The sequence below is a fragment of the Amblyomma americanum genome, chromosome 1 (assembly GCF_052857255.1).
Source record: "Amblyomma americanum isolate KBUSLIRL-KWMA chromosome 1, ASM5285725v1, whole genome shotgun sequence".
Lineage (NCBI taxonomy): Eukaryota > Metazoa > Arthropoda > Arachnida > Ixodida > Ixodidae > Amblyomma > Amblyomma americanum.
Window position 1 is genome coordinate 166636772 of NC_135497.1, and position 24837 is coordinate 166661608.

General features: G+C 46.5%; 1 protein-coding gene across 1 annotated transcript in view; it reads left to right on the forward strand.

Moving 5' to 3' along the window:
- Nucleotides 1–1581: 1581 nt before the first annotated feature.
- LOC144114711 (DNA-directed RNA polymerase III subunit RPC4-like) overlaps nt 1582–24837 on the forward strand; it is a 63937-nt gene continuing 40681 nt past the window's right edge. Inside the window, exons 1-5 of the mRNA XM_077648616.1 lie at nt 1582–2042; nt 4009–4123; nt 5001–5123; nt 12036–12198; nt 14580–14613. Of these exons, the coding sequence (XP_077504742.1) occupies nt 4020–4123; nt 5001–5123; nt 12036–12198; nt 14580–14613 (424 nt within the window). The 5' untranslated portion in view covers nt 1582–2042; nt 4009–4019. The remainder of the gene's footprint in view (nt 2043–4008; nt 4124–5000; nt 5124–12035; nt 12199–14579; nt 14614–24837) is intronic.

Here is a 24837-nt window from a genome sequence, read left to right on the forward strand (position 1 = left end):
AATGGCAGACATAACAAGAATGTTTTGCAGGTTTTATTGTAGAAACGTAGCGTCGCTTCCAGTGCACAAGACCTGGAATCTGTAGGCCGGTTCGCAGCAACGCGATGTGCAGCGATTCCACTACATTCAGTAGTAACACGTCACTTTCAGCAGACAGATGACAAGTTAAGCTAGCTAAACGAACAAACACTTTTAACTACTCACCTATGTGAAAAACGGCACTTCGGCCGTCGGCACTCTCAGCACGGATGTGGGGTCGACCGCTTGTCAAGCAATTGCACACTCTTATAGATTTGCATGCTTTAATTCCTCGACCTGTCGGCAAAATTACGCCGTGCACAAGGCGGACCTTAATATGGGTGAATTCAACGCACGGCAGCCGTCTTGTAGTACGTCGCACACCACGCCGGCACCTGCACATTCCTTTTCTGCTTCGCGCAGTTCACGGCGTATCCACTCAGTCACACGGTGTTACCGGTCGGACAGAAATGATTTGCGCGAGACGCTAAATACACTCACATGCGAGGTAAATGCTGAGGCTGCCGCGCGCGCGACCACCAACATGGCGAATGCCGCGCCGGCCACTAGCGCCCCTTGTGGATGACGTCACGTGAATACCTCCTATACGAGCTTTATTACCACGTTCTAAGCTATACCGGCTACTCTTTTCACTTATCGACAAAAGACCTGTACACTATTGCGTTTCAGGAACACAAGAATTAAAGGAATATTTCAAACTATTAGACAGCTAGCAGATGTCACGGTAATTAGAATTAGAGCCGCTTAAGCACCGCGTTTGCTGCTGATTACTTGACCTCTCTTTGGAGCCTGTAAAGGCGGAACCGCATGGCGCGATTCAGGCGCGATTGACGCGCGGATACTGGGACGCGCGCGTCGTTTTGACGCGTGCCCAGCACGAAATCGCGCCGCCGCGTGCTGCTGCTCGGAGTAGAAAAAAACGCCTCGCGCGGCGCGTCCGCCAATCAGATTTCAAGTAAGTCACGTGGTATTTGGTCACGTGGCATTTTTGGTTTTGCCACTAGATGGCCCTACTCTCTGCGCATCTCGACGGAACCTCTTCGGCGCATTTTTTTTTTTTTCGCTCTGCAGAACCGGCGCGCACGTGAAAAACACGTGCTACTGTTTCGTGCGCGCATCGTGTTCATCGAAAATGGAGAAAGCAGTCTTCAACGAGGCCCTTATCACGGAAGTGGAGAGGCGTCGCGTCCTGTGGGATATACGCGACCGCCTCTTCTGCTCTGTAGTATGCGCCCGACACTCCATTTTCTATGTCGAGTTGTAAACAAGCAGCGGCCTCTTGGCATGCAGAAAGTACATAGTCGCAGTTTCGCACACACTCTTCCTGCTTGAAATTAAGCTTGATAAATATACTTCGGAAAAAAAATGTCGTTGTGTAATTACACTAAGATTATTTCTATTGCAGTGTTGTGTAAGTTTAAGGGCATATTACATATGCGGTAGCAGGGACAATTCATGTCGTTGGGAGTTACGTTGTCTGGCAACCCGGAAAACGCGCCGCGAAGACGCCGCTCCCCTTTTTTCGTGCCGGTGCTCGCGCGTTGACGGCAATGCGGGCGGCCACCGCGCGTCGTGTTTTTCGCTCGCGGACAACGCGCCATGCGGTTCCGCCTTAAGATTTCATTGCGCCATGAATAAACTAGACAACCAACTTTCAAATGATTGTACTGAGGAAGAGAAAGGCGATGCAACATGCTGCGCGCGACAAAACAGCTGCGCGCGAAAATACGGTTTCTCGCTGATGGGGCGCCCCGACCCCGACGTCTGGAGCTGCCGCTGCTGCCGCGCTGTGAGGGCGAAGGGGTGCATAACGGAGAAGGAAAGGAGCGAGCGGCCCATGGAGCGACGCTCGAACGTCCACCGTCGGAATAGTGACCGTTGGGACGGCGTGGCATGCTGTCTGATGCTGTTGCGGCGCCCGCAGTTAGCATCATCGCGGTCGTAGTGGTTGGCCGTCTGCGTATGGTCGTATTTCGCTGCAACGCGGTGCAGTGGTTGAGAAGGTAGGCGCTTCGCCACATGTTCATTTAGTTCGTGTGCTTATATTGTCAGCTGCAGAGTGCGGTACAGTCAGAGTTGCGGGCTGTTTTAATCATTCGGACTTCTTTGGAGGCTAAACTGCCTTTCCATTGCATGCGTATGTCTGTCACCTGGCTGTACGAAATGTCTGTAGACGGTTCTTCTGTTTTATTGCATGCGTTGGTTTATAATGTGATGAAAGCGACAGAACGACGTTCAGTTTTAACCACGCTTTCATGCAGGGTTGCGTATCGGACCGCTGATGAGGAAGCGCAGTGCGGTTATTGAGAGACGGCATCAACAGCGATTGATCACTCCAATAGTTATGTGCTAGGGCGTGGTTGCAGTAGTGTGCTGAAGTATCTTCTAGTTGGTTACAAGGTTAGGACACATGGCAAGACTCAGAAACGGCTGTTCGCGTGTATTCGCCTTTGCGCTGTTTTTACACGTGAAGTGAAAGCACACAAACAAAAACATTGGCAGCTGTTTGGCGCATGGCGCACAGGTTCAGTTTAAGCGGCGTCACGTTCGAATGTGTTTGCGTTGCGCCTTTGCTGCTGTGACAGACTGACGCACACACACAAAAAATGCTTTGTTTTCTAGGTTTGAGAGCTGCGAGCTATCACGCATTGCTTAATTTGCTTGCTTAGCATGTAGTACGGCCAACGTTTGTGAGGTCATGCATGTATTTTTACAAGTATTGCGGAAAAGCTTTGGTTTTTAAACTGCAGCAACTCATGCATCCTGTTCGGGAAGTATTTGTTCGAAACCTCGAAATAATTCGAAAGGTTCGAAATAATTCGAAACCTCGCACTAGCCGGGTATTCAAAAGCTTGCCTGCTTGTTATCACTGCAGTCTTTCTTACCTTGTTTAGACACAGATAGGTTTGGTGTCACTTTACAATGCCTGCAGATGCCAGTGGCAGTTAGTGCTTTCATTTAGTATGTAGGAAGCTGCTGTATGAGGGGTACTGTCATGTAACTTCATCCGCTGCTGGAGACAAGAAAACAACTTTGTTGCCACAAGTGTCATAAAAACCTTTCTGTTGTTTCCACCTCTATTGTATCCACTCTGTCTCACCCAGCACGAAATCGTATTATATAAATATGGATGCTTCATCAATTTCAAAAGGGGTATGTCAGAGACCTCAGCAATGCAAAGCTGTGGGCCACCATTTGTAAATGTGCTTGTGGAGAAATTTTAGTTATAACAAGTGTTAAGTGTAAGTAGCACAATTTTTTCTTCTGAGTTTTTTTGCAGAGATGCCACAGATGAAGCAGTCTTACCTTTTCTCTTATTATGATACTTAAAAATTTAACACAGTACCTAGGATCTTGTGCATTACATGGAAAGTTGGCATTTTCCATGCAAGAGATTTGTTCATTTCATTCGTGCCTTTGACCTGGCGTGGTGGCTCAGTGATTGTGGCGTTCGGCTGCTGAGCATAAGGTCGCTGGACCTAATCCCAGCCACGGTGGCCACATTTTGATGGAGTTGAAATGCAAAAACACATGTACTGTGTGATGTCTGTGCAGTTTAAAGAACCCCAGATGATTGAGCCTTCCACTATGGCACCACTTTCTCTCTTCCACCTTTCATTCCCCCTTAATCTTTTTCACAGCATGACCCTACTGCTCACCAAAAATCTGACAATTGTCTTTTCCTCATGACACATTTGATTTTGCATTTGTAACTTTTCATGTAATTAATGAAATGCCAGCATTGTGGGATATGGTATTCTTGCATATCAATGATGGGAAATATAGTTGTGCCATATTGTTGTGTGAAGCCATTCCTGCCCTTCATGTACACATAAGCTGTGGTTTGTTGTTTGAAGTCTGAAGCTGGTCAAGCTTTTGTGATAAATGCTTATCGGGAATTATTGCCTTCCTTTTGAGGAAGCTAGCATGCTGTATTGTGGTAATGACACTTGTGTGGTAATGACACAGGTAAGCCTACAATGAGTGCCACCCCAAACGGGTCTCCTTCAAAGGCCACACGGACTCCCCCTCTTCCTCGTGGTGTCCTGGGCAGAAGTGGAACCCCTCTACTCCCAGGGACACGGTAGGTGCTTCTATTTTTTCACTTGTTCCGTTCTTTGTGAATTTTCACGTCCGCCTTGTACATATGCTTCTGCCCACATGCTTCTTACACATGGTTTGACAGTGCGGGAAGACGTGAAAAAGAACACACAAGTGCTCAAGAAGTGTACAGCCCGCCAGTTTCCCCCTGGCCGTACATGGAGTAGGGCAGGGCCGGGCACCTTCCCAAGAGCAAGTCCCACACACAAGGGTGTACTTATGCGCCGGAGACAAGCTCCTGTGGCTGTTAAGTCAGGTCCTCGTTGGGCCTAAACACACCCAGAGAGTGTAGTAGGATAGTCACCTTCTTGGTCATGTGTGGGTCCGACCCACGTATCTTCCCACGCTGGTAAACCATGAATCAGTACCAACTAGCGCAGATTGCAGCCTTAATAAGCTTCTGAGACACCCACGTATGCTTTGCACTCGTTGTTTTATTGCTTGTAAAGTGATTAAGGAGTTGTTACAGCTTGACTTTTCTGTAAATATTTTTCGCACCTAAATGCCAGGTGTTAACCTTGCTTGAAGGTTGAGTTGTGTAAACTTGAGTACCAATCTCTGTGATTCTTTTTTTCATGCTTGACTCGTTAGCTCAGTGCTGGATCCAGGTTCAGTCCCAGCCATTGCAGCTGCATTTCGACAGAGGCAAAATGCAAAAGGCGCTCGTGCACTGTGCGATGTCAATGCACGTTAAAGGACACCAGATGGCCTAAATTAATCTGGAGCTGTCCATTACTGCATCCTTCTCAAACGATGTGTAACTTTGGGACTTTAAACCCCACAATTTACAGTTCACAATTTATCTTTTTCTTTTCTATGTTGCAAAGAGCCAAACAGAAGGTACATTTTTTCACCTCCAGGTTGCCATCTCTGAGGGGACCGAGGGATTTGACTTTGACTGGAAATGCTTCTGGAGTAAAAAGAACCTTTGCTCCGAAGGTTGACGCTCCCAGGAAAACCCCTTCATCCAAAGATGATGAAGGGTGAGTAAATTTTTCTGCAGTCATTAGTACTGGTAGTGTTGCATGTTATATACGTATATTTTCAACAAGCCATGACAAGAATACACTTCCAAAAGTTGCTTGTCATGCCCTTGTGGGCTGTAGAATTACTGTGGTACATATGATAAGCAGTTTTGCATACATTGATTGTATGAAAGTGGCAGTGCCTATCTCGGAGGCTTGAGCTGACTGTTGCAGTTAATATCGTCACGTGACTGGGAGGAGTTTGAAGTTGGTCAAAGATGTGCCCTGTGTTCTCATTCTCTGATCTTTCTGCCAGCTGCTTGTGCCCATGGTCTTATTTTTTGCTTTTATTAGGTGCTTGATGATAAGCTTTGGTGCACTATGGTTTAACCAGTAACTGAATGATTGCACTTACAGATACTTGCACAGTATCTGTCACTAGGCAGACTAAAGGGTTACACCGTGCACAAGTGGTTCTGGCCTTTGTAATTGAAACCTGTAGGCATTGCTGCATATCGTGGTTCAAGAAGCTACATGGCTACAGTGGGCATGCAGAGGCTAAGTAGCTCCAGTGTTTTACATTCTGATATTTCAGGAATTTAATATCTATTGTAGAAGGCACTTGTGAGCAACCAGGTGGCTCTCTTTTAAGTAAGACCACTGTTTTTATGTCGTGTAAGCCAACATTTTTACATAATTCACCATATTCTCCATGAATGGAGAAAAAGTACATCAGCAGGTGGCTGTTCTCATAGAGATGCTTGATTCGAATGCCTTCTTACCTACGTTTTCATGAGAACCTAAGGGCATGGTGCCATGGAGGCAAAATTGCTACTGCTGCGTGGCATGTCTTTCCATATATTTCAGGGAAGGAAATTGGTAGTGTTGTTGTGAGAGCTAGTTTTCTTGCACCATTCGTTAGACACATTTTGGGGCTGGTACGCTGCTTTGCTAAAGCTCTAACCAAGAGCATTTGAGCAGCAGGTTGCAGTGCTTTGTGCGTTGCTTGTGCAGCGTGCTTGGATAGTCGGACACCTTTTTTTGGTCCTGTTAAACATATGTACTATTCTAAGCATCATATTCTTTTAATCCGGATGAATCGGGTTGCACTGGTTTATTCAGACAGTTCGCGGATTTCGCATTGCATAGGGCACCGGAGATGAGGTGATGATCGTGGTCAGGAGGCGACTCAGTCTGGCCACTGCAGCACATTCGGTGTGCTGGCATCCTACCGTTTTGTTTTGGGGTTTGCTCAGCCATTTTCTTGGTTGTTTTGAATGCATGTCACGGATTGTGCCATCAGCACTCGTGTTATTACAGAACCTGTAGTCGTTTCACATTAGGTCGTGTGTTTTTAAAGCGAAAGCTTTACTACGCCAGCCAGCGAGCCATTTCGGCTCGTCGCGCACTTCAGCTGACGAATGACCTTGAGCCGCCGTTGCCTAGCAACGCCGCAGCCGCGCTTCAACAGATGGCGCCGCCGTTGCTGTCGCTGCTTGCTCCACCAGATGTGCTCCACTGGGGTAGAGGGAGAGGAGGTGCCGCCTTGCAGGGAGTGTGTGTGTGTGTGTGTGTGTGTGTGTGTGTGTGTGTGTGTGTGTGTGTGTGTGTGTGTGTGTGTGTGTGTGTGTGTGTGTGTGTGTGTGTGTGTGTGTGTGTGTGTATGCGCTTCGTCTCAGTGTATTTGGTTTGAGTTCTCGAGAGCGTCGGAATGAGACACTGCATAGACGACGTGCCGAGGAAACGAAGCTTTCGCAATTCAACTTGGGTTAACCAGAGCTAAACCACAGCCAATTTTTTTTTTTTTTTTTTTGCGAGGTGTTCATGTGTTTTTAGGGGGGGGGGGGGGAAGCAGCCAGTATGCATGCACTGCACTATTTGACGCAACTACAAAAAGAAGGTTTTGCCACGCAATTTTCTCATACCTAACTCTCAGTGATTACAAGTTTTTTGAAGAAATGCAGGTATGTTGATATGGGACTCTTGGTTGTGGTGTTTTTTCCAGTCTCCCTGATAAATAGAAATCACTTAATTTAGACATTTTCTCTAATCCCGTTTGGCAGGAGCCAGTGCTGGTGAGCGCAGGCCGTCCTTGCCCAAAATGAGCAATAAGTTGTCAGGACTTTTCTACCTGTTCTTTCTTGGGCTTGTGCCAGAACCTACCGTCTAGTTCGGTACGACATGTATGTGGGATTAACACCATGATATGTTGGGCAACTGCAACTTAGGCACTGCTGCGCTTACACTGCACTGTGTGCAAAAACAAAGGTTTGAAGCACAGAGTGTATGATCTGAAATGTTATGTTTGCACTAAAAATTGTGCCTGCACAACCTGTAATCATGCACATGTATGGCAAAACTGCAAATATTGCTCTGAATCTCCTTTCCACATAGTTGGTTGTGTTACTGTAATGTACTATCATTGCACTTTGGCAGCTATGCTGATCTTGTGGACACAGTTGCTGCGCGTTTCATTTGCTTCTCGCTTGATAAATTTTATGCCTGATTCTTGGACTCACAGGAATCATGCAGAGATTTCACATGTGGCAGAATCCGCCAGCTAGCTGCAAAAATTTTGGCATGCCATCTGTCTAGTGAGGACAGTTACCACGCTATCATACGGGTGGGTCCCTGGGCATGACGGCTTAGCAGAGAATGAGAAGGCAGACCGAATTGCTCGTGAACACACCGACCGAGCCAGTTTACCCATGCTCATACCCCTCACCTGGGTCTTCAAGGGCAGACTGGAAAAGTAGGGTGATATACCCCCCCCCCCCCCCCCACCACACAGAGCACTAACTAAGGAGGAGTCCTTTGCCTAGAGAAATGAACACCTTTCTGAACTTGTATATATGTAATCTAAAATTTATCCGGACACGTTTAGAGATTCATGTCCCTGGTGCCACCGAATACTCACTATATATGGTCGCAGGTGGGAATGCCCTAGAGTAAGGGCTATTGATCCCGTACGCAATGCAGACCAGGAGCAGTGGGAGGCGTAGTTGCCCAGCTCGGACTTGGATGCTCTGTATAAGCTGGTCACTCAAGCCCAACTGATAGCTCGAGCCACAGGGGTCTTGGACTGAGGACTCTTCCCCGACACCTTCAGCATCATCCTGTTTTAGAATTACAGTTTATTCTCTCTCTCTCACTTGTGGTGCCCTCTTTACCCTTAGTGCACATCCATGGCAGTTTGTTTTATCAGAGTGCCACTGTGTATTATCATGGCTGCAGCTTTTGTAATTACTCATATGCTAGCTATTTGAGGGATCTCGTTGTATTCATTTGTGCCCTGTGTCAGTGCTCATACCACTATTTGGTGAATCTGCGTGTGCATTGAATGGATCCCAAAATATCGTTGAGCTTATATGCAAGGCCAGTTGGCATACACAAGACAGATTTTGCTGGCAGAATGCGGTATGTGTATTTGTTAGCAGATCAGAGCCCCATGCACCATCGTAGCCGGCATTTGAAGGGACGGCTGATGATTTCAAAAAGGCTGAATTATTTGTGTATCAAGTGAAACTCGTCTGTGGTGGCACTTGGCTGCTGTAGCTACCCGTGGATATCTGTGATCATGGCTTTTGGCTGCTAAGCATGAGGTTGCGAAATCAAGTCCCAGCTGCAGCAGCTGCATTTTGATGGTGGGGAAATAAAAAAAATGCCTATGTGGTGTGTAGTATCAGTGTGTGTTAAAGAATCGGGGATGGTTGATATCAGTCCACAGCCCACCATTAGGGTGCCTCTGTATCTCTGCCTCCTTTCACTCTATTCTTCACCTTTCTCCACTGTGGTTCAGGTGTCCACTGAAAGTGAGACAGTTACTGAGTCTTTCTTAAGAATCGGGGATGGTTGATATCAGTCCACAGCCCACCATTAGGGTGCCTCTGTATCTCTGCCTCCTTTCACTCTATTCTTCACCTTTCTTCACTGTGGTTCAGGTGTCCACTGAGAGTGAGACAGTTACTGAGTCTTTCTTTTTTTCACAAAATGTGCATTTTTGCTGCTGTAGCTGCTCATTCAAATTTTTGCATGTGTGCGCTAGGTGTGTGTTAGTCACCAATGTTTACTAGTATTTTCTGTCTGTGTATATACAGGGTGATATTTTTTAAAAAGCTGGGAAATTACATCAGTGCAGTTTGTGCAGGTGAATTGCACAGCAAGGCGAACATTATATATTTGGCTTTATAAATAATTAGATGATTAATTAACTACACTCTAAGAAAAGAGGGACTTAAAGGGGGCAAGAGGTCAGTCTTTTTCAGGACTAACTGACCTGCCACTGCCATTTGTCCTTTTCGGGACTGAGTGCGAAGGGTCTGACTGTTGGGTCCCCTGGAAAGGGGAACCAACCATCTTTAGTATAACCAAAAAAAAAAAATGTACAGTCGTCTATGGGAGGTGAAATGGGACTGCAGTTTCACTTTACTATATCAGAGTTTAATATAGCGGGGTTCTGCTGTATAGAAGGCCGTGGTTCACTTCGTTTTTTGTTACTGGCGGACAGCGGCGACATGGAATTGACTGCTGTCGCTGATACTTAGCGTTGCTTAAGCTTGTAAACAAACGGCAATGAAATGAAACTACGTATACTTGCTTAACCCTGACATTTACAACTCACATTTGACGCGTAATGAAGCTCGTAGATTGTTTATGCAGTTGCATAGCAGCTGTCTGCTTCGGTTCCTCGAAGCCTTTTTCCCACGCAAAAGTCTATCCGCCTTGTCACAGACAGAGGTGGTGCTCTCATTGGCCTTAGATTGCATCCTGCGCTTCAAAAATTGAGTACGGTTACACTCGTGGTCTTCTCACACAATTTTCGTGTGGTGCTATGCTGCGGTTCGCCCCTGTTAGTCTTTTTCTCAGCAGTTAACCCGTTGAGTTTGTGCACGGTGTGCATTTGTGGCAAGCGGAGTGCCGTGTGCAAATTTAGGGACTAACGGGGGTTTTGAGGACTGAAGTTGTCATTGCTCCCCCCCCCCCCCCCCCCCCCCCCCCCCCCTTGGGCCATTCTTTCTTTAGTGCAAAATTGATGAATTGATGAATGAACTTTTCAAAATTATTGATTTTAGAGGGCAAGGTCATATTGCGAAATTGAAGGCCGTAAGCATTGAAGGCGAGCCAGTTTTTAAATTGTCAGTGTGGTTCGAAATGCTGAACGCCAAAAAATGCATTTAAAAACTCGTTGAGTTGGCTTTCTCACATTCCACATTTTTAAAATGGCATCGCTTGCACTCCACATTTTTAAAATGGCATCGCTTGCACATTTTATGCGTTAAATACAGATGTTCACGTATTTGATGATGTAGAAGAAGTTAACTTGATATTGGTGATGCTGTCACACACAGCAACACCATTTTATAAATTTCAACGTGGGAAAGCACACTCAATGAGCTTTGAATTGAATTGGCTGTTGGGGAAAGGAAATGGGGCAGCATCTGTCTCACATATCGGCAGACGCCTGAACCAGGCTGTAAGGGAAGGGGTAAAGGAGAGAGTGAAAGAAGAAAGGAAGAAAGAGATGCCATAGTTGGAGGGCTCTGGAATAATTTCGACCACCTGGGGATCTTTAACGTGCACGGACATCGCACAGCACACGGGCGCCTTTGTGTTTCACCTCCATCGAAACACAGTATTTTTGGCATTTGATATTTTGAACCACATTGCCGATTTTTAGCTGGGGTCACCTTTAGTGTTGACAGCCTTCAATTTCATAATGTCCCCGTTCTCCCCCTAAAATCAAAAATAGAAAGGTGATTAGCTAGTTTTAGCTAATTAATCATCTAATCATTGATACAAATCAGGTACATAATGTCCATCTTGCTGTACACTCCACATGCACAAACCACACTGATGTGTCTCTCACAGCTTTTAAAACAAAAATCTGCAAATGTTTAAAAAAATCACACTGCATGTGCCAGAAGTGGAGTTTTTCTGGTTGGTCATTTTCTTGTTGGAAGAGGCTGCTTTGTAACTCCCCATCTGGTGAATCAGAACAGTTGATACACATTTAGGCCGAACTCAAAATTCAATGCCATAGTTTGAAAAACGCATGCAGTTGTAAAGAGCATTGTTTTGCCAAGTAATGGGAGCCTGATAGCTATGCAACAAATTGATAAATTTGGTTTTGTGGGTTGTTCAATGGATCAGTGGTAACATGTCACCCAATGCCTAATGGCATCTTGTAACCCTTTGCAGGTCAGCCTTGTAACATTCACAATGAAATGGCGGCAGATATCTGGAGTAATGAGCATCTAAGGCATCTTGAGTAGTTTTTCTTAGTGTCCCTTGTTGTTAGGGGCCCTATCTACACAGTGAGCTCTGCAGTGATGTCTGGAAGTGGAGTTGCAAAGTTTTCTGTGAAATAACTGGAGTGATAACTATCCAACAGCCAAATTGTAATAATACCTAGTTACAGCGAATAGCAGGGCAGTAGGACAGGCATTAGTAATACAGAAAACGGGCTAATACTCTTGAGAAAAGCTCATCCTAAGCATTTTGATGCGCTAGTTAGTTTATGACAGTAAACAAGTAAAACTGCACTATGAAAAATGAGGACAAAGGGAAACGTGAAAGATGCAAGCTGTGTGCTTCATTTATTAGAGGTACTTCATTTACTGAACAGGACTGTAAAGTCTACCAGTTCACTCTTCGCTTGGTTCAGTGTATCGAAAGTGGTTGTTTTCGTTATTTGCTGTTAGCAGACTCAGGTGCGATTTTGTATTGAAGCCTTACAAACTTTTGAAAGGATTTTTAAGTACTAATTTGAAATTGAAACTATTTTAATCTCTATTCAATGTCTGTAATGCAGTAATGCATTAAGTTCTGTGTATGCTGTACTGTGCCATGCATGCTCTGCGCAGATGCAGTGCAAGTCGCCACAGTACAGAAAAGAAATTGAGATTGAGCTGTCTGCGTCTTGTGTTGCAGGCCTGCAAGAGGCCGAAGCTCTGAAGGAGGTCGTGGAGCATCACGTCATGGAGGTCGGGGACAGCGACGAGGCAGAGGAGGTGGCCCGTCTGATCGAGGAGGCCGTTTCATCCAGACACAAGGCGCTACATTCTCTCAGGCGTGGAAGGCACCAAGACTGCTGGTGAGTCTGCTACAGACCGGGTTCATTGTGGTACTTGGCTGGAGTGAAGTGCTGAAACTTTCGTGGGGCAATTTTTCAACCGTAGTATACGGCTTGAAGTACAGCAGCCAGGGTTGCTTATTCCGAATTTGCATTCTGAGACACGGCTTTTCAGCAGAGCATCCTTGTTTAATAGGAAAGATAAGCGTCTTGTGGCCTTCGTTGCCCTTCTTTTTAATGATGTGCCTTGTAGAAATGATGCATAGCATCCTATAGTGGAGGTGTGGATGTTTCAAGTGGGCAATGGTGTTTTTTGTGCCCCAATACTATGCAATAATTTTGCATGTCTTTGAAAGCTGTCTGGTTTGGGAACGTGTGACAGCCAGCTTGGTGCACTGCGCAGTGTATGTTAGTGCACATTGTACAGCATACAGTACTGTGTATTGTGCTATTTGGATGTAAAGGAAATGTGAACCGTTTTATGAACCAGGACGCACACACTTCTACATTCACGAAAATGATAAGATGACCTAGTTCATATTTCAGTGCTAAGGGTTTTGCATCGTCCTCATCAAGCAATCGTTTGTGCATCAAGAAATTGAACAATAAAGCATAATATGTGCCTGTTTCTTGCTTTGTGCATCTGCATTGAATTTTTACCCTGTACAGTGAAAGCTCGTTAATTCGAACCTCGATAATTCGAACTACAATACTTGGTCCGGCCAAGCTCCATAGAGATCTGTGTATGAAAAAGCCCGTTATTTCGAAAACGAATTGGTTCCACTACGGATAATTCGAACCACGCGCCGCCGCGTCTCGGCGGCTTGGCACAGAGCACGTGACAAAAAAAAAAAAAGCACCTCCGCATAGTTAGAGGCTGCACACATCCTAAGAAGATAGAACCAGATAAAACCATGGAAGAGTGGGTAAAGCCTAAATGGCACCATCACCAGTGCAGCGGCCGGCGGCACCGGAGGGTAGGGGTTGGCAGGCGCGGTGGGGGGGGCTACCTACTCTCATTTCCGCGCAGCCTCTGATACTCGCGAGAATACTCGTTAATTCGAGCCCTTTTAATCCGGAAATACGGGTAAGTACTGGCGCCACGGTCCCAGCCAACGCCCATGAAAGGCTAGGACCTCGGACAGGCGCTACAAATTACATGGGAAAAACTTTTTTTTTTTCTTTGCGAGTGTCATCCATCCTTCCACCCATCAGTCGCCAACGGAAGCACGTGGTCAGCCGCGATCATGACGCCGGCTTTTAGCATCGCCCGGATATCAGCCGCTGGCCGGAAGTGGCCAACGTGGGCTATCAGCGTGGACCAATCAGGGCGCGACAGCATCTGACTTCCGCCCGCTTCTACAACATGGCCGCGCCTGCCGAAGCGGCTTCTCGCTTCACCACGAACTCGTCGTTGCCGCTACTCTGTGCCTCATGTTCACGGCAAACAAAAGCCACACGAAGCTTTCGCTTTGTCTGAAGATGCCCGCAGCACAAAATTTCAGCTATGAAACGCGCCTGATTTTCAGAATGCTTCTGAATTTTCAAAGCTGTTAGGCTTAGCCACTACGCGTCGGTTGTCGTCGGGAAGCGCGGGAGGTTCAAACAGGTTAACTATTTTGGTTCAGAAAGGGGTCACAAAGAATAATTCGTCCTCTTTGTCATTGAATAAATAATTGCTTAATTGTAAATGCACAGCTGTTCTTTTCAGCATTTTACTAAGCATATGGAATCACGCCGTTTCTAAATCCCGGTAGCAGCGGCCTGGCGGCAGCCGCCCGTTTTCTGCTGCTTGTGGTGCTGCACAGTGGCGGTGCGTGGGCATTCCGCCGCGCCGCTCAAAATCTGCAGCGCAAGTTCGCTCCATGTGGGTCGCCCATAAGGCAAACATACTGAAAGCGAGGCTTGCACAACCGTACAAGCACTGGCACTCTGCAAAGTTCGCTTCTCCCCCTTGCTAGAGCTAACGTCAAAAGGTGACCACACCGTGATGTTATCGCTGCGCAGCATCTTGACGCAATGCCAAGAAATGCGTTGTGGACCGTGGTGGTGCGAAACGGGGGGAAGCGTTAACGACGGACTCTTTTTTTTTTTTCAAATTCTTAGGCAAAAATCGGGGGTGGGTGGGTTCATTATGCGAGTGGGTTTGTTACGCGAGTAAATATGGTACATATACCGTAATGCAAATGGTTCTTGTCTGTTTTTTCGAGGCCATTCGATAATTCGAACATCGGATAATTCGAACTTTTTTCCCGGTCCCGTGAAGTTCGAATTAACGAGCTTTTACTGTACTCAGATTCCACGGAGTCAATCTCCATATGTGACACATTTTATGTTAGTATATGGTTTATCATAGTACATACTTCGGTCCATTTGTTGAGGGCTGTGCGATTTTGTTGCAGTTAAGTCAAGCTTGTCCTGAGCTGAGCGCCATTGGTTAGTGGCAATAAAGGAGATTTTCTTGCAATGTGTGCCCACTGTCTGGGTGCTAAAATGGAGAGATTGGAATTTTATTTTTGTTTTGCTATCCCTTGACTTCCAAAATGTTGCCTGCACCTTTTATCTTATAAATTTATTGGTATTTCCATTGCCTAGCACCTCACTGTTTAGCATGTCATGCTTGCTTATTTCATTGATTATTTGATCAGTTTTATCATCGCAGGCATGCTTTTTCAGGAATTATAGTTTGCCTTACTGTGCTTTGCCCTCAGGGGTGAAGTTTCATCGTACAGACCTAAGATTTCATGTAGTTGCATTCTTGGTTAACATCATTTTAGTACAATTCACTTTTGCAGCACCACTTGTGTCTCTTGATTTTTGTTATAACCCGAGCATCGCAGTGCACATTATGGCTTTACTTTATGTTACAGTAAATTCCCAGCAGTTCTGCTCAACACATTTCATGTGACTTCCTGATGGTAGCTCTGTCATCCGGGCTCATAATGAAGAATTATCGCTTCTAAGAAACACTGATATGATGGAGTAGCAGGAGTGAATAATATTGAGATATGACAAAAATCTGGAGGAAGGCACTCTTTCTGCTAATGTCCGTTTGATGCTACCCATTCTTTCATTCAAGTGAGAGCTCCTGCGAGACAAGGGGGGCTTGGTGAACTTGCCAGCTGCAGTAGCTTGCTCGGTGCATTGGTGCACGCCCGGCTGCGCTACTGTATGCTTAGAAAACCAGTGAGAACTTCAGCATCAGAGTGGAGCGTAGCAGTTTAAACCAAAACGCTATAAAAAAACCTCTATACTATGCTGTGAAGGAAACAGGACCTTCAGACCCCTAAGCGATTTGGCGAGCTCGAGATCGGGAGTGAATTCCTCACCACAGCTAAGGCTTAAACATTCGCATTGCATGCTTGTAACCGTCCTGCAAGTTTCTTTCAACCTCTCGTAAAAAACCGCAACCTGACCTTCACGGCTGGTGTTCAGGACATTCGCTTTAGCTCGCTGCGATTGGCCACTGCTGTCGGCTATCGCAAAATTGTCAAATCGCGCTGTGATACAACTAGTATAGTAGAATACAACTTAAAAAAATAGCAGTTGTTAACACTGGGCCACGGTCCGCAGTGTCCTGTATTACTTCGCTAGCCAATCACAACAGTAAACAAAATCAGATTTTAATGTTTGACTTTATTAAACAATCCAGGTGTCATAATTTAAGAGGTTATAATTTTTTTCTTGTGATTAGCTTCTGGTTTAGGCAAGAAGAAAAGTTTTAATAACGAACTACTTTTTTGTCGTGGAAAAATTCTGTACGGCGGTCCTGAATGTGGGCGGAGCTTCACTGCAGACTTAAGTTGTATCCGACTATAACATCTTTTGAAGTGAACGGCGCTGAACACTGCGACACAAACGTGTCTGACCGTGTGCTTTTGTTGTTGTTGACGGATGGACGGGTAGACGGATGAATGGGCAGGCGGGCAGACGTATGATATGAAATTTCGACTCCGCCAATAAAATCTGTTGAAACTTTTTTCCCCACATAATGAATCTTCCCCCCAAATTTATGTCAACTCTTCTGGAAAAAAAGTGGGTTCATTACTTGAGTATATACGGTATATTTCCAGTATTATTTCCAGTATTTCTTGAAGGATTAAGGGGGAAGAGGGTCTTAGAGAAAAATTTTTTAATATTGGACTTAGCAGAATGAAAACTTCACTATGATGTATTTTAGTGTGCCTATTTAAAATATGGTGTCCATTTTTGTGTATATCATGTCGTTTGTTATTAATTCAAGAATTTCGGTAAAATTATTCTGACAACTTTTTGAAACAATTGGCTACTCAGATTCAAATAATTTTTATCCCAGTGGATTGTACTATTATTAATGCTTGCAATAAGGGTACTTTCGGTGTTCTGGCCCTTTTGTAACCAAAGTTACAATGTTTTGAAGTTATGGGGTTTATTCTTGTAATGACGCTCAAAGGGCTAGAAGCAGTAGTCGCTCTCTAGCACCAGCGTGCCAGCCCTAGCAGTCAGAGCTGTGACCCCCAACCCGCGGTGCAGTAAGTCGCAACCACGGCGGGTTCGGGCCAGAGGGGACAAACACGAGTATGCTACTCGGATGAGCGTTTATTGCTCCCGAGCAATGCAAGCAGCAGCAAGCAACAAAGCAACCGCCGCAACGAGGGAGTGTTCCGCTCGCGTACGGGGGTAAAAGGCACAAAAATGGTGGAGCGCACACAAAATGGTGGGGGAAGAAGGTTCCGCTCACCTCGCGTGGCTCCTCGCTCACGGCCCGCGGCGGTCAGTTCACACACGGTGGCCGGGCGATAACGGCAGTGGTCTCCGTGGCAGATCTGCGTCCGCACGTGTGCGCGGCTCCTGCCAGAAGACCCCCGGGCCCCAGGAGAACCGCGCGACCGCGCCTTCTCCCGGGATGTGGAGAGGAGGTCTCTCCGTGCTAAGAGGGGAAAGAGGGAAAGTCTCCGCGGCGGCGTCGCTGCAAGGGCGCGAAAGGAAGCGGGGGCGGCGTGAGTGCCCTCTCTTGCAAACCTCCCGAACAGCGCGCGCATAACATCGCGTGATAATTATGCGCGGCCGTTACCATGGGACAGGGGATCCGCGTGTATCCCCACAAAGTTCACATAAAAGTGGCGAGGAAAATGGTGATTTTTCTTTGTGTTGTTTAATATTTTCACATTTTATTAAGAGAGTGCTGTTAATGGTTTTATTGCAAGCTCCAATCATTCAGCTTTCAAATAAAACAATAATGGTGAAAATCGTGCAAACCAAAGCCGGGAAAAGCTTGTCAGCAGTGTGTAGGGTGGTGCAGAAAATGAAACTGAGCAAAATGCAAAAAATGAAATCAAACATTTTGAAGCTGTGTAAGCACATTACAGTGCTTAATTTTCCAAAACAAACAGCTTAGAAGGCGCATAGTGAACAGTGTGAATCACATTTGTGCCGTTGCCGCCGCTTAGGAAGCTCCAAAAATGATTTCGAGGGTGCACACTGTATTGTGAAGCAGTCTGTCGATTGCCACCAAATCTACGACCACATCGGTAGCTCCGCAGGCAATGGCGGGTTGGCATCTCCATGCTCATTCGCTAGCATCCACATCTTGCGCTAGGTTGCAGAAATTGCTGCCAAGCTGGTGATTTTATCATCGGCGTGCTTTGCAATCCTCGTGATCAGCGCTGACCAGAAATGTGTCTACTCTGACCCGCTGCTGCCGATCTCGCCCGAGCCCGCGATTTGCTCCGTGTCGAAGGCAGATGCCGAAGTTGGTAAAGAAGCGCTTATCACGACCGCTGAATTGCACTCCTGTGCTTCGTTATTCCCTCTTCCGATCACTGCTTGTGAAGTAGAACCATCCTCCGGCTCTCCGCCATCCACTGCAGCCGCAATATGCACCGCGCTTGGAACGAACGCCAGAACGGCTGCCAAGGTCGCGTCATCCACTGGTCTATGCCCAGGCGCTCAGGCACTCCGCTGCTGCTGGTTGACATCACTGCTGACGAACTTGTGTCTTCCGCTTGCTTTGTGCGGCCTTTTTTTACGTTTTTTCCCAAACTTATGTGCGCTGCGAACTTCCGCTACGGTTTCACGCCACAGTTTCAAAATGGCGTCGAAGGACGAGCGCGGAGCCTTAAAAAAAATGGCGCCAGCCAATGAGGCGCTTGAATTTCGCCACGTGGTGTCCAACAGCCATTAGCATTGCCGGATATTATATTTTTTCTGTCTTTTTCGGCGACCAATCGCAGTAGACCTTTCGTTCTGGCGGGAAAGAAAGCTGAGGTGTTGCTCTTTCAAACGAGACCAAAGTCGCCTAGCTGCGCCGGCTACTTTTGACGCGACATGCGATGCGAACTGGGCATTTTCTAACCGATTTTCGCGAGCTCTCTTGTCAAAATTGCATCTTTGCATGTCGATTTCTCGTAAACTACGCGGTATTCAGCCATGAAACTTTAAATTAAGATTGAAAATGATGAGACATAACTATGACCAAACTGAAAAGTCGATTTTTTGCGATTTTTTGGTCCCAAAGACCCGCGTCCCCCCTTAAACATAGTAAGTTAGAACTGGGTTTTTTACTAGGAATTAAGAGCCTTTAGCATACAGCACAATGCTGATTGAATTTGGATCTTCTGTGATAGTAAAATGCAAAAACGGGGATGCTGGATTGGTTTTGGGGAGTATTCGTTAATTGTGTCCCTGGTGTTTCCTTAGCTAAACTGTGAGCCTTTATGGTGAAAGCGCCAGGATTGAAGTAAGGGTACTTCATGTTCATGGGCGTCCGGATCGGGGGGCAAGAGTTTCCAGGGGGGCTGCACCCCCCTGGAAATTTGGACAATAATTTTTTTCGCTCGAGCTAAAAAGTTGATTAGCACACTCAGGTTCCTCATATCCGTAGCAGCGCCATTCAGGATTGCGAGCAAACTTTCCACTCTGCACACTATGACGCAATCTTGCTGGTGATGGCACGGCAGCGAAAGAATGATAGGCTGAAGATAGCGAACAATTCTAAGAGGAACACTTGAGGTTTTCTGTCTTGAACATCGAGATCTATGCAGTATTAGCGCGAGAACTTCCGCTTTCTCATAACTTGCCAGCCACATTTAGGAAAAAGTCTAGACCGCCACACTTAGTAAGAAAAGTGTGACACCTTCCCGTGGCATCACATTTGCTTGTAGACACTCCTTGCCGAAATGACGAAATTTCTACCACCCCGCCACCCAAACCAAGCCTATATAAATCTGCCCCTCAAAGAGCTTGTACGCTTGTTGTGCACTGAAAGCCGAGGCCAGTAGTGTCATTATACGATCCATTTCAACGAATTAAGATAGGACCACATAATTATTTTGGTCCCAGATAAATGCAACCACAACTAAATTTTGTGTATGGCTACCTATCATAATAGGATAGTCAATTTTTTATTAATGAAAGAGTAATTCGTAGGAATCTATGCTTTGCTTCATTTTCTGGTTATGAAAACGATTGTCAAGCGCTTCGGACGAATTTATACAGTGTAAACACCTAGAGAGCCACACTGCCATGAAAACGGCTGCAGTGAGTCTGCGGTATGATTTGCCAGAGAATAGGGAAGGACTTCTTCGACATTGTTTACTCATGGTTTACACATGGTTTACGACTCATGGTTTACACAAACAAGAACGACACATACAAACAGGGCGCAAACTATCAACTGATTTTATTGCATGGGAAATTCGTTCTTATATGAGCTGTTAAGATGAAAAAAGAAGGGACACCAAAACAAGTAGCTTCATGGAGATGAGTGTTCTAATCGTCTTCTGCTGACAGGCATGCGTGGAGGATGCAGTCTTTTCACTTCCTTAAAAAGTTAATCTCTTGCTTCGTCAGTGCTACCAAAGGGTCGCTTACGCAAGTGTCTTCCTTCTCACACGTTATGCAAAATGCTTCATATAGCTCCCTTTGCATTTTATCTTGGGATCGATGGATGACAGTGGTGCTATCAAGCACTGGCTTACAGTTTTTGCACTTGGATTAACGCTCCACCAGATTACCCGATGCGGGAGCCAAGCCGCATAACCTGCGATGCTCCCGGAGCCATTCATTCAGGCATCGTCCCGTCTGGCCGACATATGCCCTGCCACATGATATTGGTATCTTCTACACGACTCCGGAGTTACATGCCACAAACTTGGTCGCGTGCTTGACCCCACACGTGCTCTCACTATTCCTTGGCTGTGGGTTGTTCACTTTTGCACACAAACTTCTCAGTTTGTTTGGCGCAGAGAACACAACTGCCACATTATGCCTTTCGGCAACTTTCTTAAGCCTATGCGAGACGGCATGTACATAAGGCAATACAACCGGCCTCTTATTTTTGTCCCGCTCTTTTTTGGCGTTTTGTTTCCCTTTTACGACTGTCTTTAGAACACTATCAGCCACTGATACAAGCATCTGTGTGGGATAGCCCGCTGCTTTCAGGTGTTCAGCTTGCAAGTTGATGCTGTCACTAACTTTGTGATGACAGGAATTTTTCACTGCCTGGGTGAAGGAAGACATCGCAATTCCACGCTTTATGAGCTTCGAATGTGCCGAATCAAATGGCTACAGTCCCTTTTCACTCCTACATTTGAAGTGCCAGCATAAATGTTGCCCCTCTGCGATGGAGATGTCGAGGTACTGCAGGATTCCGCCCTTCGGGACTTCATGTGTAAACTCAAGTCCAGGGTGCGCCGTTTCAAATTGCTCCAGGATGTCATGTATGAAGCTTTCCGTCACGCCTCCCTGACGAGAGCAGACTAAGAAATCAACATACCTGAAACATTTAATGACACCGAGTGGCTTCTGACACCCACTTCCCACTTCTGGCACCAAAATGAAACGGGACGGCGGTTCTGCCCAAAGAAAACCACACCGAGTCAGAGAGAGCTCCAGGAACACCGCCTGGCGGGCTCCAATCTTTATCTTCAACTGTGCGCGCTCTCTCCTTCGCGTGCTCCCCGCGCCTCATCTTCCTCGGCGCAGGGCACTTCGTCGGCGCACGCCGTGCCCGGGGCGTTTATTCCCGTAACAATATTAACATTAAAAAGTGACCATATCACAATAATGTTTACTTTCAATGTTGAACTAATGCTTTCTTTATAACACATAATGTTATTTAATAATGTTCAACATTAATGTAACATTCCAATGTGGCATTTAACGTTACTGCCATTATTCTAATGTTCGGTGTGACGCGTGACCCATCCACCTGGTACGAACGCTATTGTAATTGAGCGCCCTTTCCGTGGCGTCCTTTTCGTGCGTATATGTTTGTTTTTGTGAGTGCCCCCTTTACATTTTGCGACCGGAGATTCGGCGCGGTGGTTCAGCGGGTAGTGCTCTCGACTTCTGAGCCCGAGTACGCGGATTCGATCCCGGCCGATGCGGCCGCGTTTCGATGGAGGCGAAATGCAGAAGGCGCCCATGTACGTACTGTGCGATTTCAGTGCACGGCAGAGACCCAGGTGGTCGACATTATCCGGAGCTCTCTACTACTGAGTCCCTAATAGCCTGACTCGTTTTGGGACTCTAAACCCCATAAAAATACACAAAACAAATTTTACGACCGGAGTGGCGAGTGTCCCTTCCCCTCGGAAGTCGCGCGCCGTTCCTTTCACCCCCAAAGTGCGCACTTGGGGACATTGCGGCAAGTAAGCCCTTGCACGTGTGTGTGCCTCTGTGTTTGTTTGTACTTCGGTGTTTTCAAGTGGCCGGTTGTCAACGGGGTTGAGAACAACCAAGACAGCGGACGCGAGGGCGAAGAGCGGCAAGCAGTGTGTGTGCGGTTGCTCGACTGTGCGGATGTGCGAGCAAGAGAGCAAGCGAGGTGTATGAAGCTGCGAGCATGCATTTATGCTGTAAATAAGTTTTCATTGTATACATAAGCCATTTTTTGTTTTCATGGTACGCGTTCAACTGTTTTTCCAATCAATGTGTATATATTTTCTGACACTATCAACCACGAGGAACTCCATAGCCAGCTTTGTCTCGCGCGGTCCCGAATGATGGACATCCGACGCTTCTCCAAGCGTTAGCGGTTGTCTGATGAAGCTTTATTCAACTGCACCCCTGAAGATTCTGGTGTCATATGTGACAACGGTGTCTCATTTGACCAGAGTGATGCAAGCTTTCATCAGCGGACAGTAGCTGATGTTGTCGACTCCATGGAAGGGACACCGACAACAGTCAGCTCCAGTGACGCAGCAAGCCGAGATGATTCCCTTTCTCCTTTCTTAGGATTGAAGTCTGAATTTGACCAGAGTGATGCAAGCTTTCATCACCGAACAGTAGCTGATGTCGTAGACTCCATGGAAAGAACTCCACCAACAGCGAGCTCGGCGAGTAAGCCGAGACGATTCCCTTTCTCCTTGCTTGGGATTGAAGTCCGGAGGCAACAGCAAGAAAACAACTAACGTGCCTCAAGAATATGACTTAAGAGAGTTTCTAGGCAAAGCTAAACTCACTGGCATCCCGGACTTTTTGAAGTTACGTCTTCTTACTAAGCCATGGTCGCCAAATGTTATACATCTTTAAGAAGGATGTATCACCTGGAAAGAGGCCTTTTCGCTACCAATGGCTGGGAGATTACGCTCCTTGGCTTGCGTACTCAGCGACAGCGAAAGGAGCCCTTTGTCGTTGCGTCACTGTTCCTCCGCGTGTTCGCTGGAGTACTCAAGGTAGTTTTGTCGTGCGCGCTTTCAATAACTACAGAAAAATGCATGAGGCGTGCAGGGATCAAGTAAAATCACAATGGCACCAGGCAGCAATGACGGCCTCACAGAACTTTATGGATGTGATGAAAGGCAAGCAGCTACCCGTTGTACAGCAGCTGAACAGAGCACTGCACGAGCAAGTTTAAAGGAATCGTGAGAAACTGTTACCAATAGTTTCCACCATTGTCTTTTGCGCGACGCATGACTTGCCAATTCGCGGCAAGCAGTCCGATAGTGGAGTCTTCAATGATCTCCTTGACATTCGGGTAGAAGCTGGAGGTACTCGACTTCAGGAGCACTTCGCTTCTTCTGCTGGCAATGCTAAGTACACTTCTGTCCGCGTCCAGAACGAGATCATCACATTCTGTGGCGACATCCTGAGAGAGCAGATAGTTGCCGAAGCTAGCACAGCATTTGCTTTTTTCGTTCTTGCTGACGAAACTACAGATATTTCAGGAAAAGAGCAGATGTCTATAGGCGTTCGCTTTATTGACAAGGCGGGAGCTGAAGTGTGCGTTCGAGAGCAGTTTTTGGGATTTGTAGAGCTGGAACAATTAAACTCCGCTTGCATCGCCGCTGCAATTTTGAAGCTTTTGACGAATGCCAGGCTGATTCTTTCGAACCTCGTTGGACAGGGGTACGATGGATGCTCTACAATGGCTGGAGTGAACAAAATAATACAGAAACAGTTCCCGAAGGCACTATTTTTCCACTGCGCGAGTCACAAAATAAATCTCGTCATCAACGATTTGAACGACGTCTGTGAAACCTGAAACACAATTGGGATAATCAAAGAAACCGTAAACTTCTTCCGCGACAGCGTGCTCCGGGGAAAATTGGTGCCCAAAATTCCGATGCTGTGTGAGACAAGATGGTCTGCAAAATACAAGTCTATTAGGATCTTCTCTCAGCATTACGTGGCCATAGTCGAAGCACTCGAGCTCGCGTCAACGGAATCATGTTCGAACGCTGCAACTAGACAACGAGCTCACATCCTCTACTGAGCAACAACAAGCTCGTCTTTCACCATCTGCTTGTACATTGTAGCGAAGTACTGCGCTCGGTTCGAACCAGTTACGTTCTGCAAGGTGTATCAATGTACTTCCATTCTGTGCATGACCACATCACTGAGCTGCAACATATTTTTTGCGGCCACCGGACAAACACTGTAGAGGAGTTCTCTGACATCATGAATGCAGCAAGAGAGGCAGCCAATCACTTAAATGTGGTGATATTTGTGCCAAAACAAGTCTCTCGTCAGGCACACCAAGACAACTACGGGATTCAGTCGCTGGAAAAATACTACCATGTGGCAATATATGTGCCGTACTTGTACTCTCTCACTGCTTCTTTAGCTCGCCGCTTTTCTGAAAGCAATGAGAGGAGCTTCAAACTTGTCCAGCTGCATCCATCAGAAATGAAGCACTTGAGCCGTGTTGAGTTCGCTGCCCTCGGCGAAGAACTCCAATGCATTTACGGCATCGACAACTTCAAGGAAGAGGCCATCTCTTGGTACGAGATGTGATGCAACAAAACTGGGGACCCATCAGAAATAACCTACTGCGAGCTTCTACATCAGGCCAAGACATTCTTCCCCGATGTTGCAAAAGCCATCGAGGTGGCTCAGGCTTTGCCAGTTACTACCTGTACGGTCGAACTCTCCTTCAGTACAATGAGGATAGTGAAAACCTGGCTACGCTCAATGATGAGAAACGACAGGCTGGACGGCCTTTGTATGATGAGTGTGCACCGAGAGCGTGTAATGAAGCCCAGAAATGACTTTATCACCCGTTTCATCACGCAATTTGCCCAGAAAAATCCAAGGTGTCTATGGTTGCTGTTCAAGGAAGACTGACTGAGTGACTATAGTTGCGTGTTTGTGAACATATTGTGCTGTGTGCTGGTCATCAATTCGGGTGAGTCGAGAATCCGCATGCAGCAAGTTTGAGCACTCTTCTCCACGAAG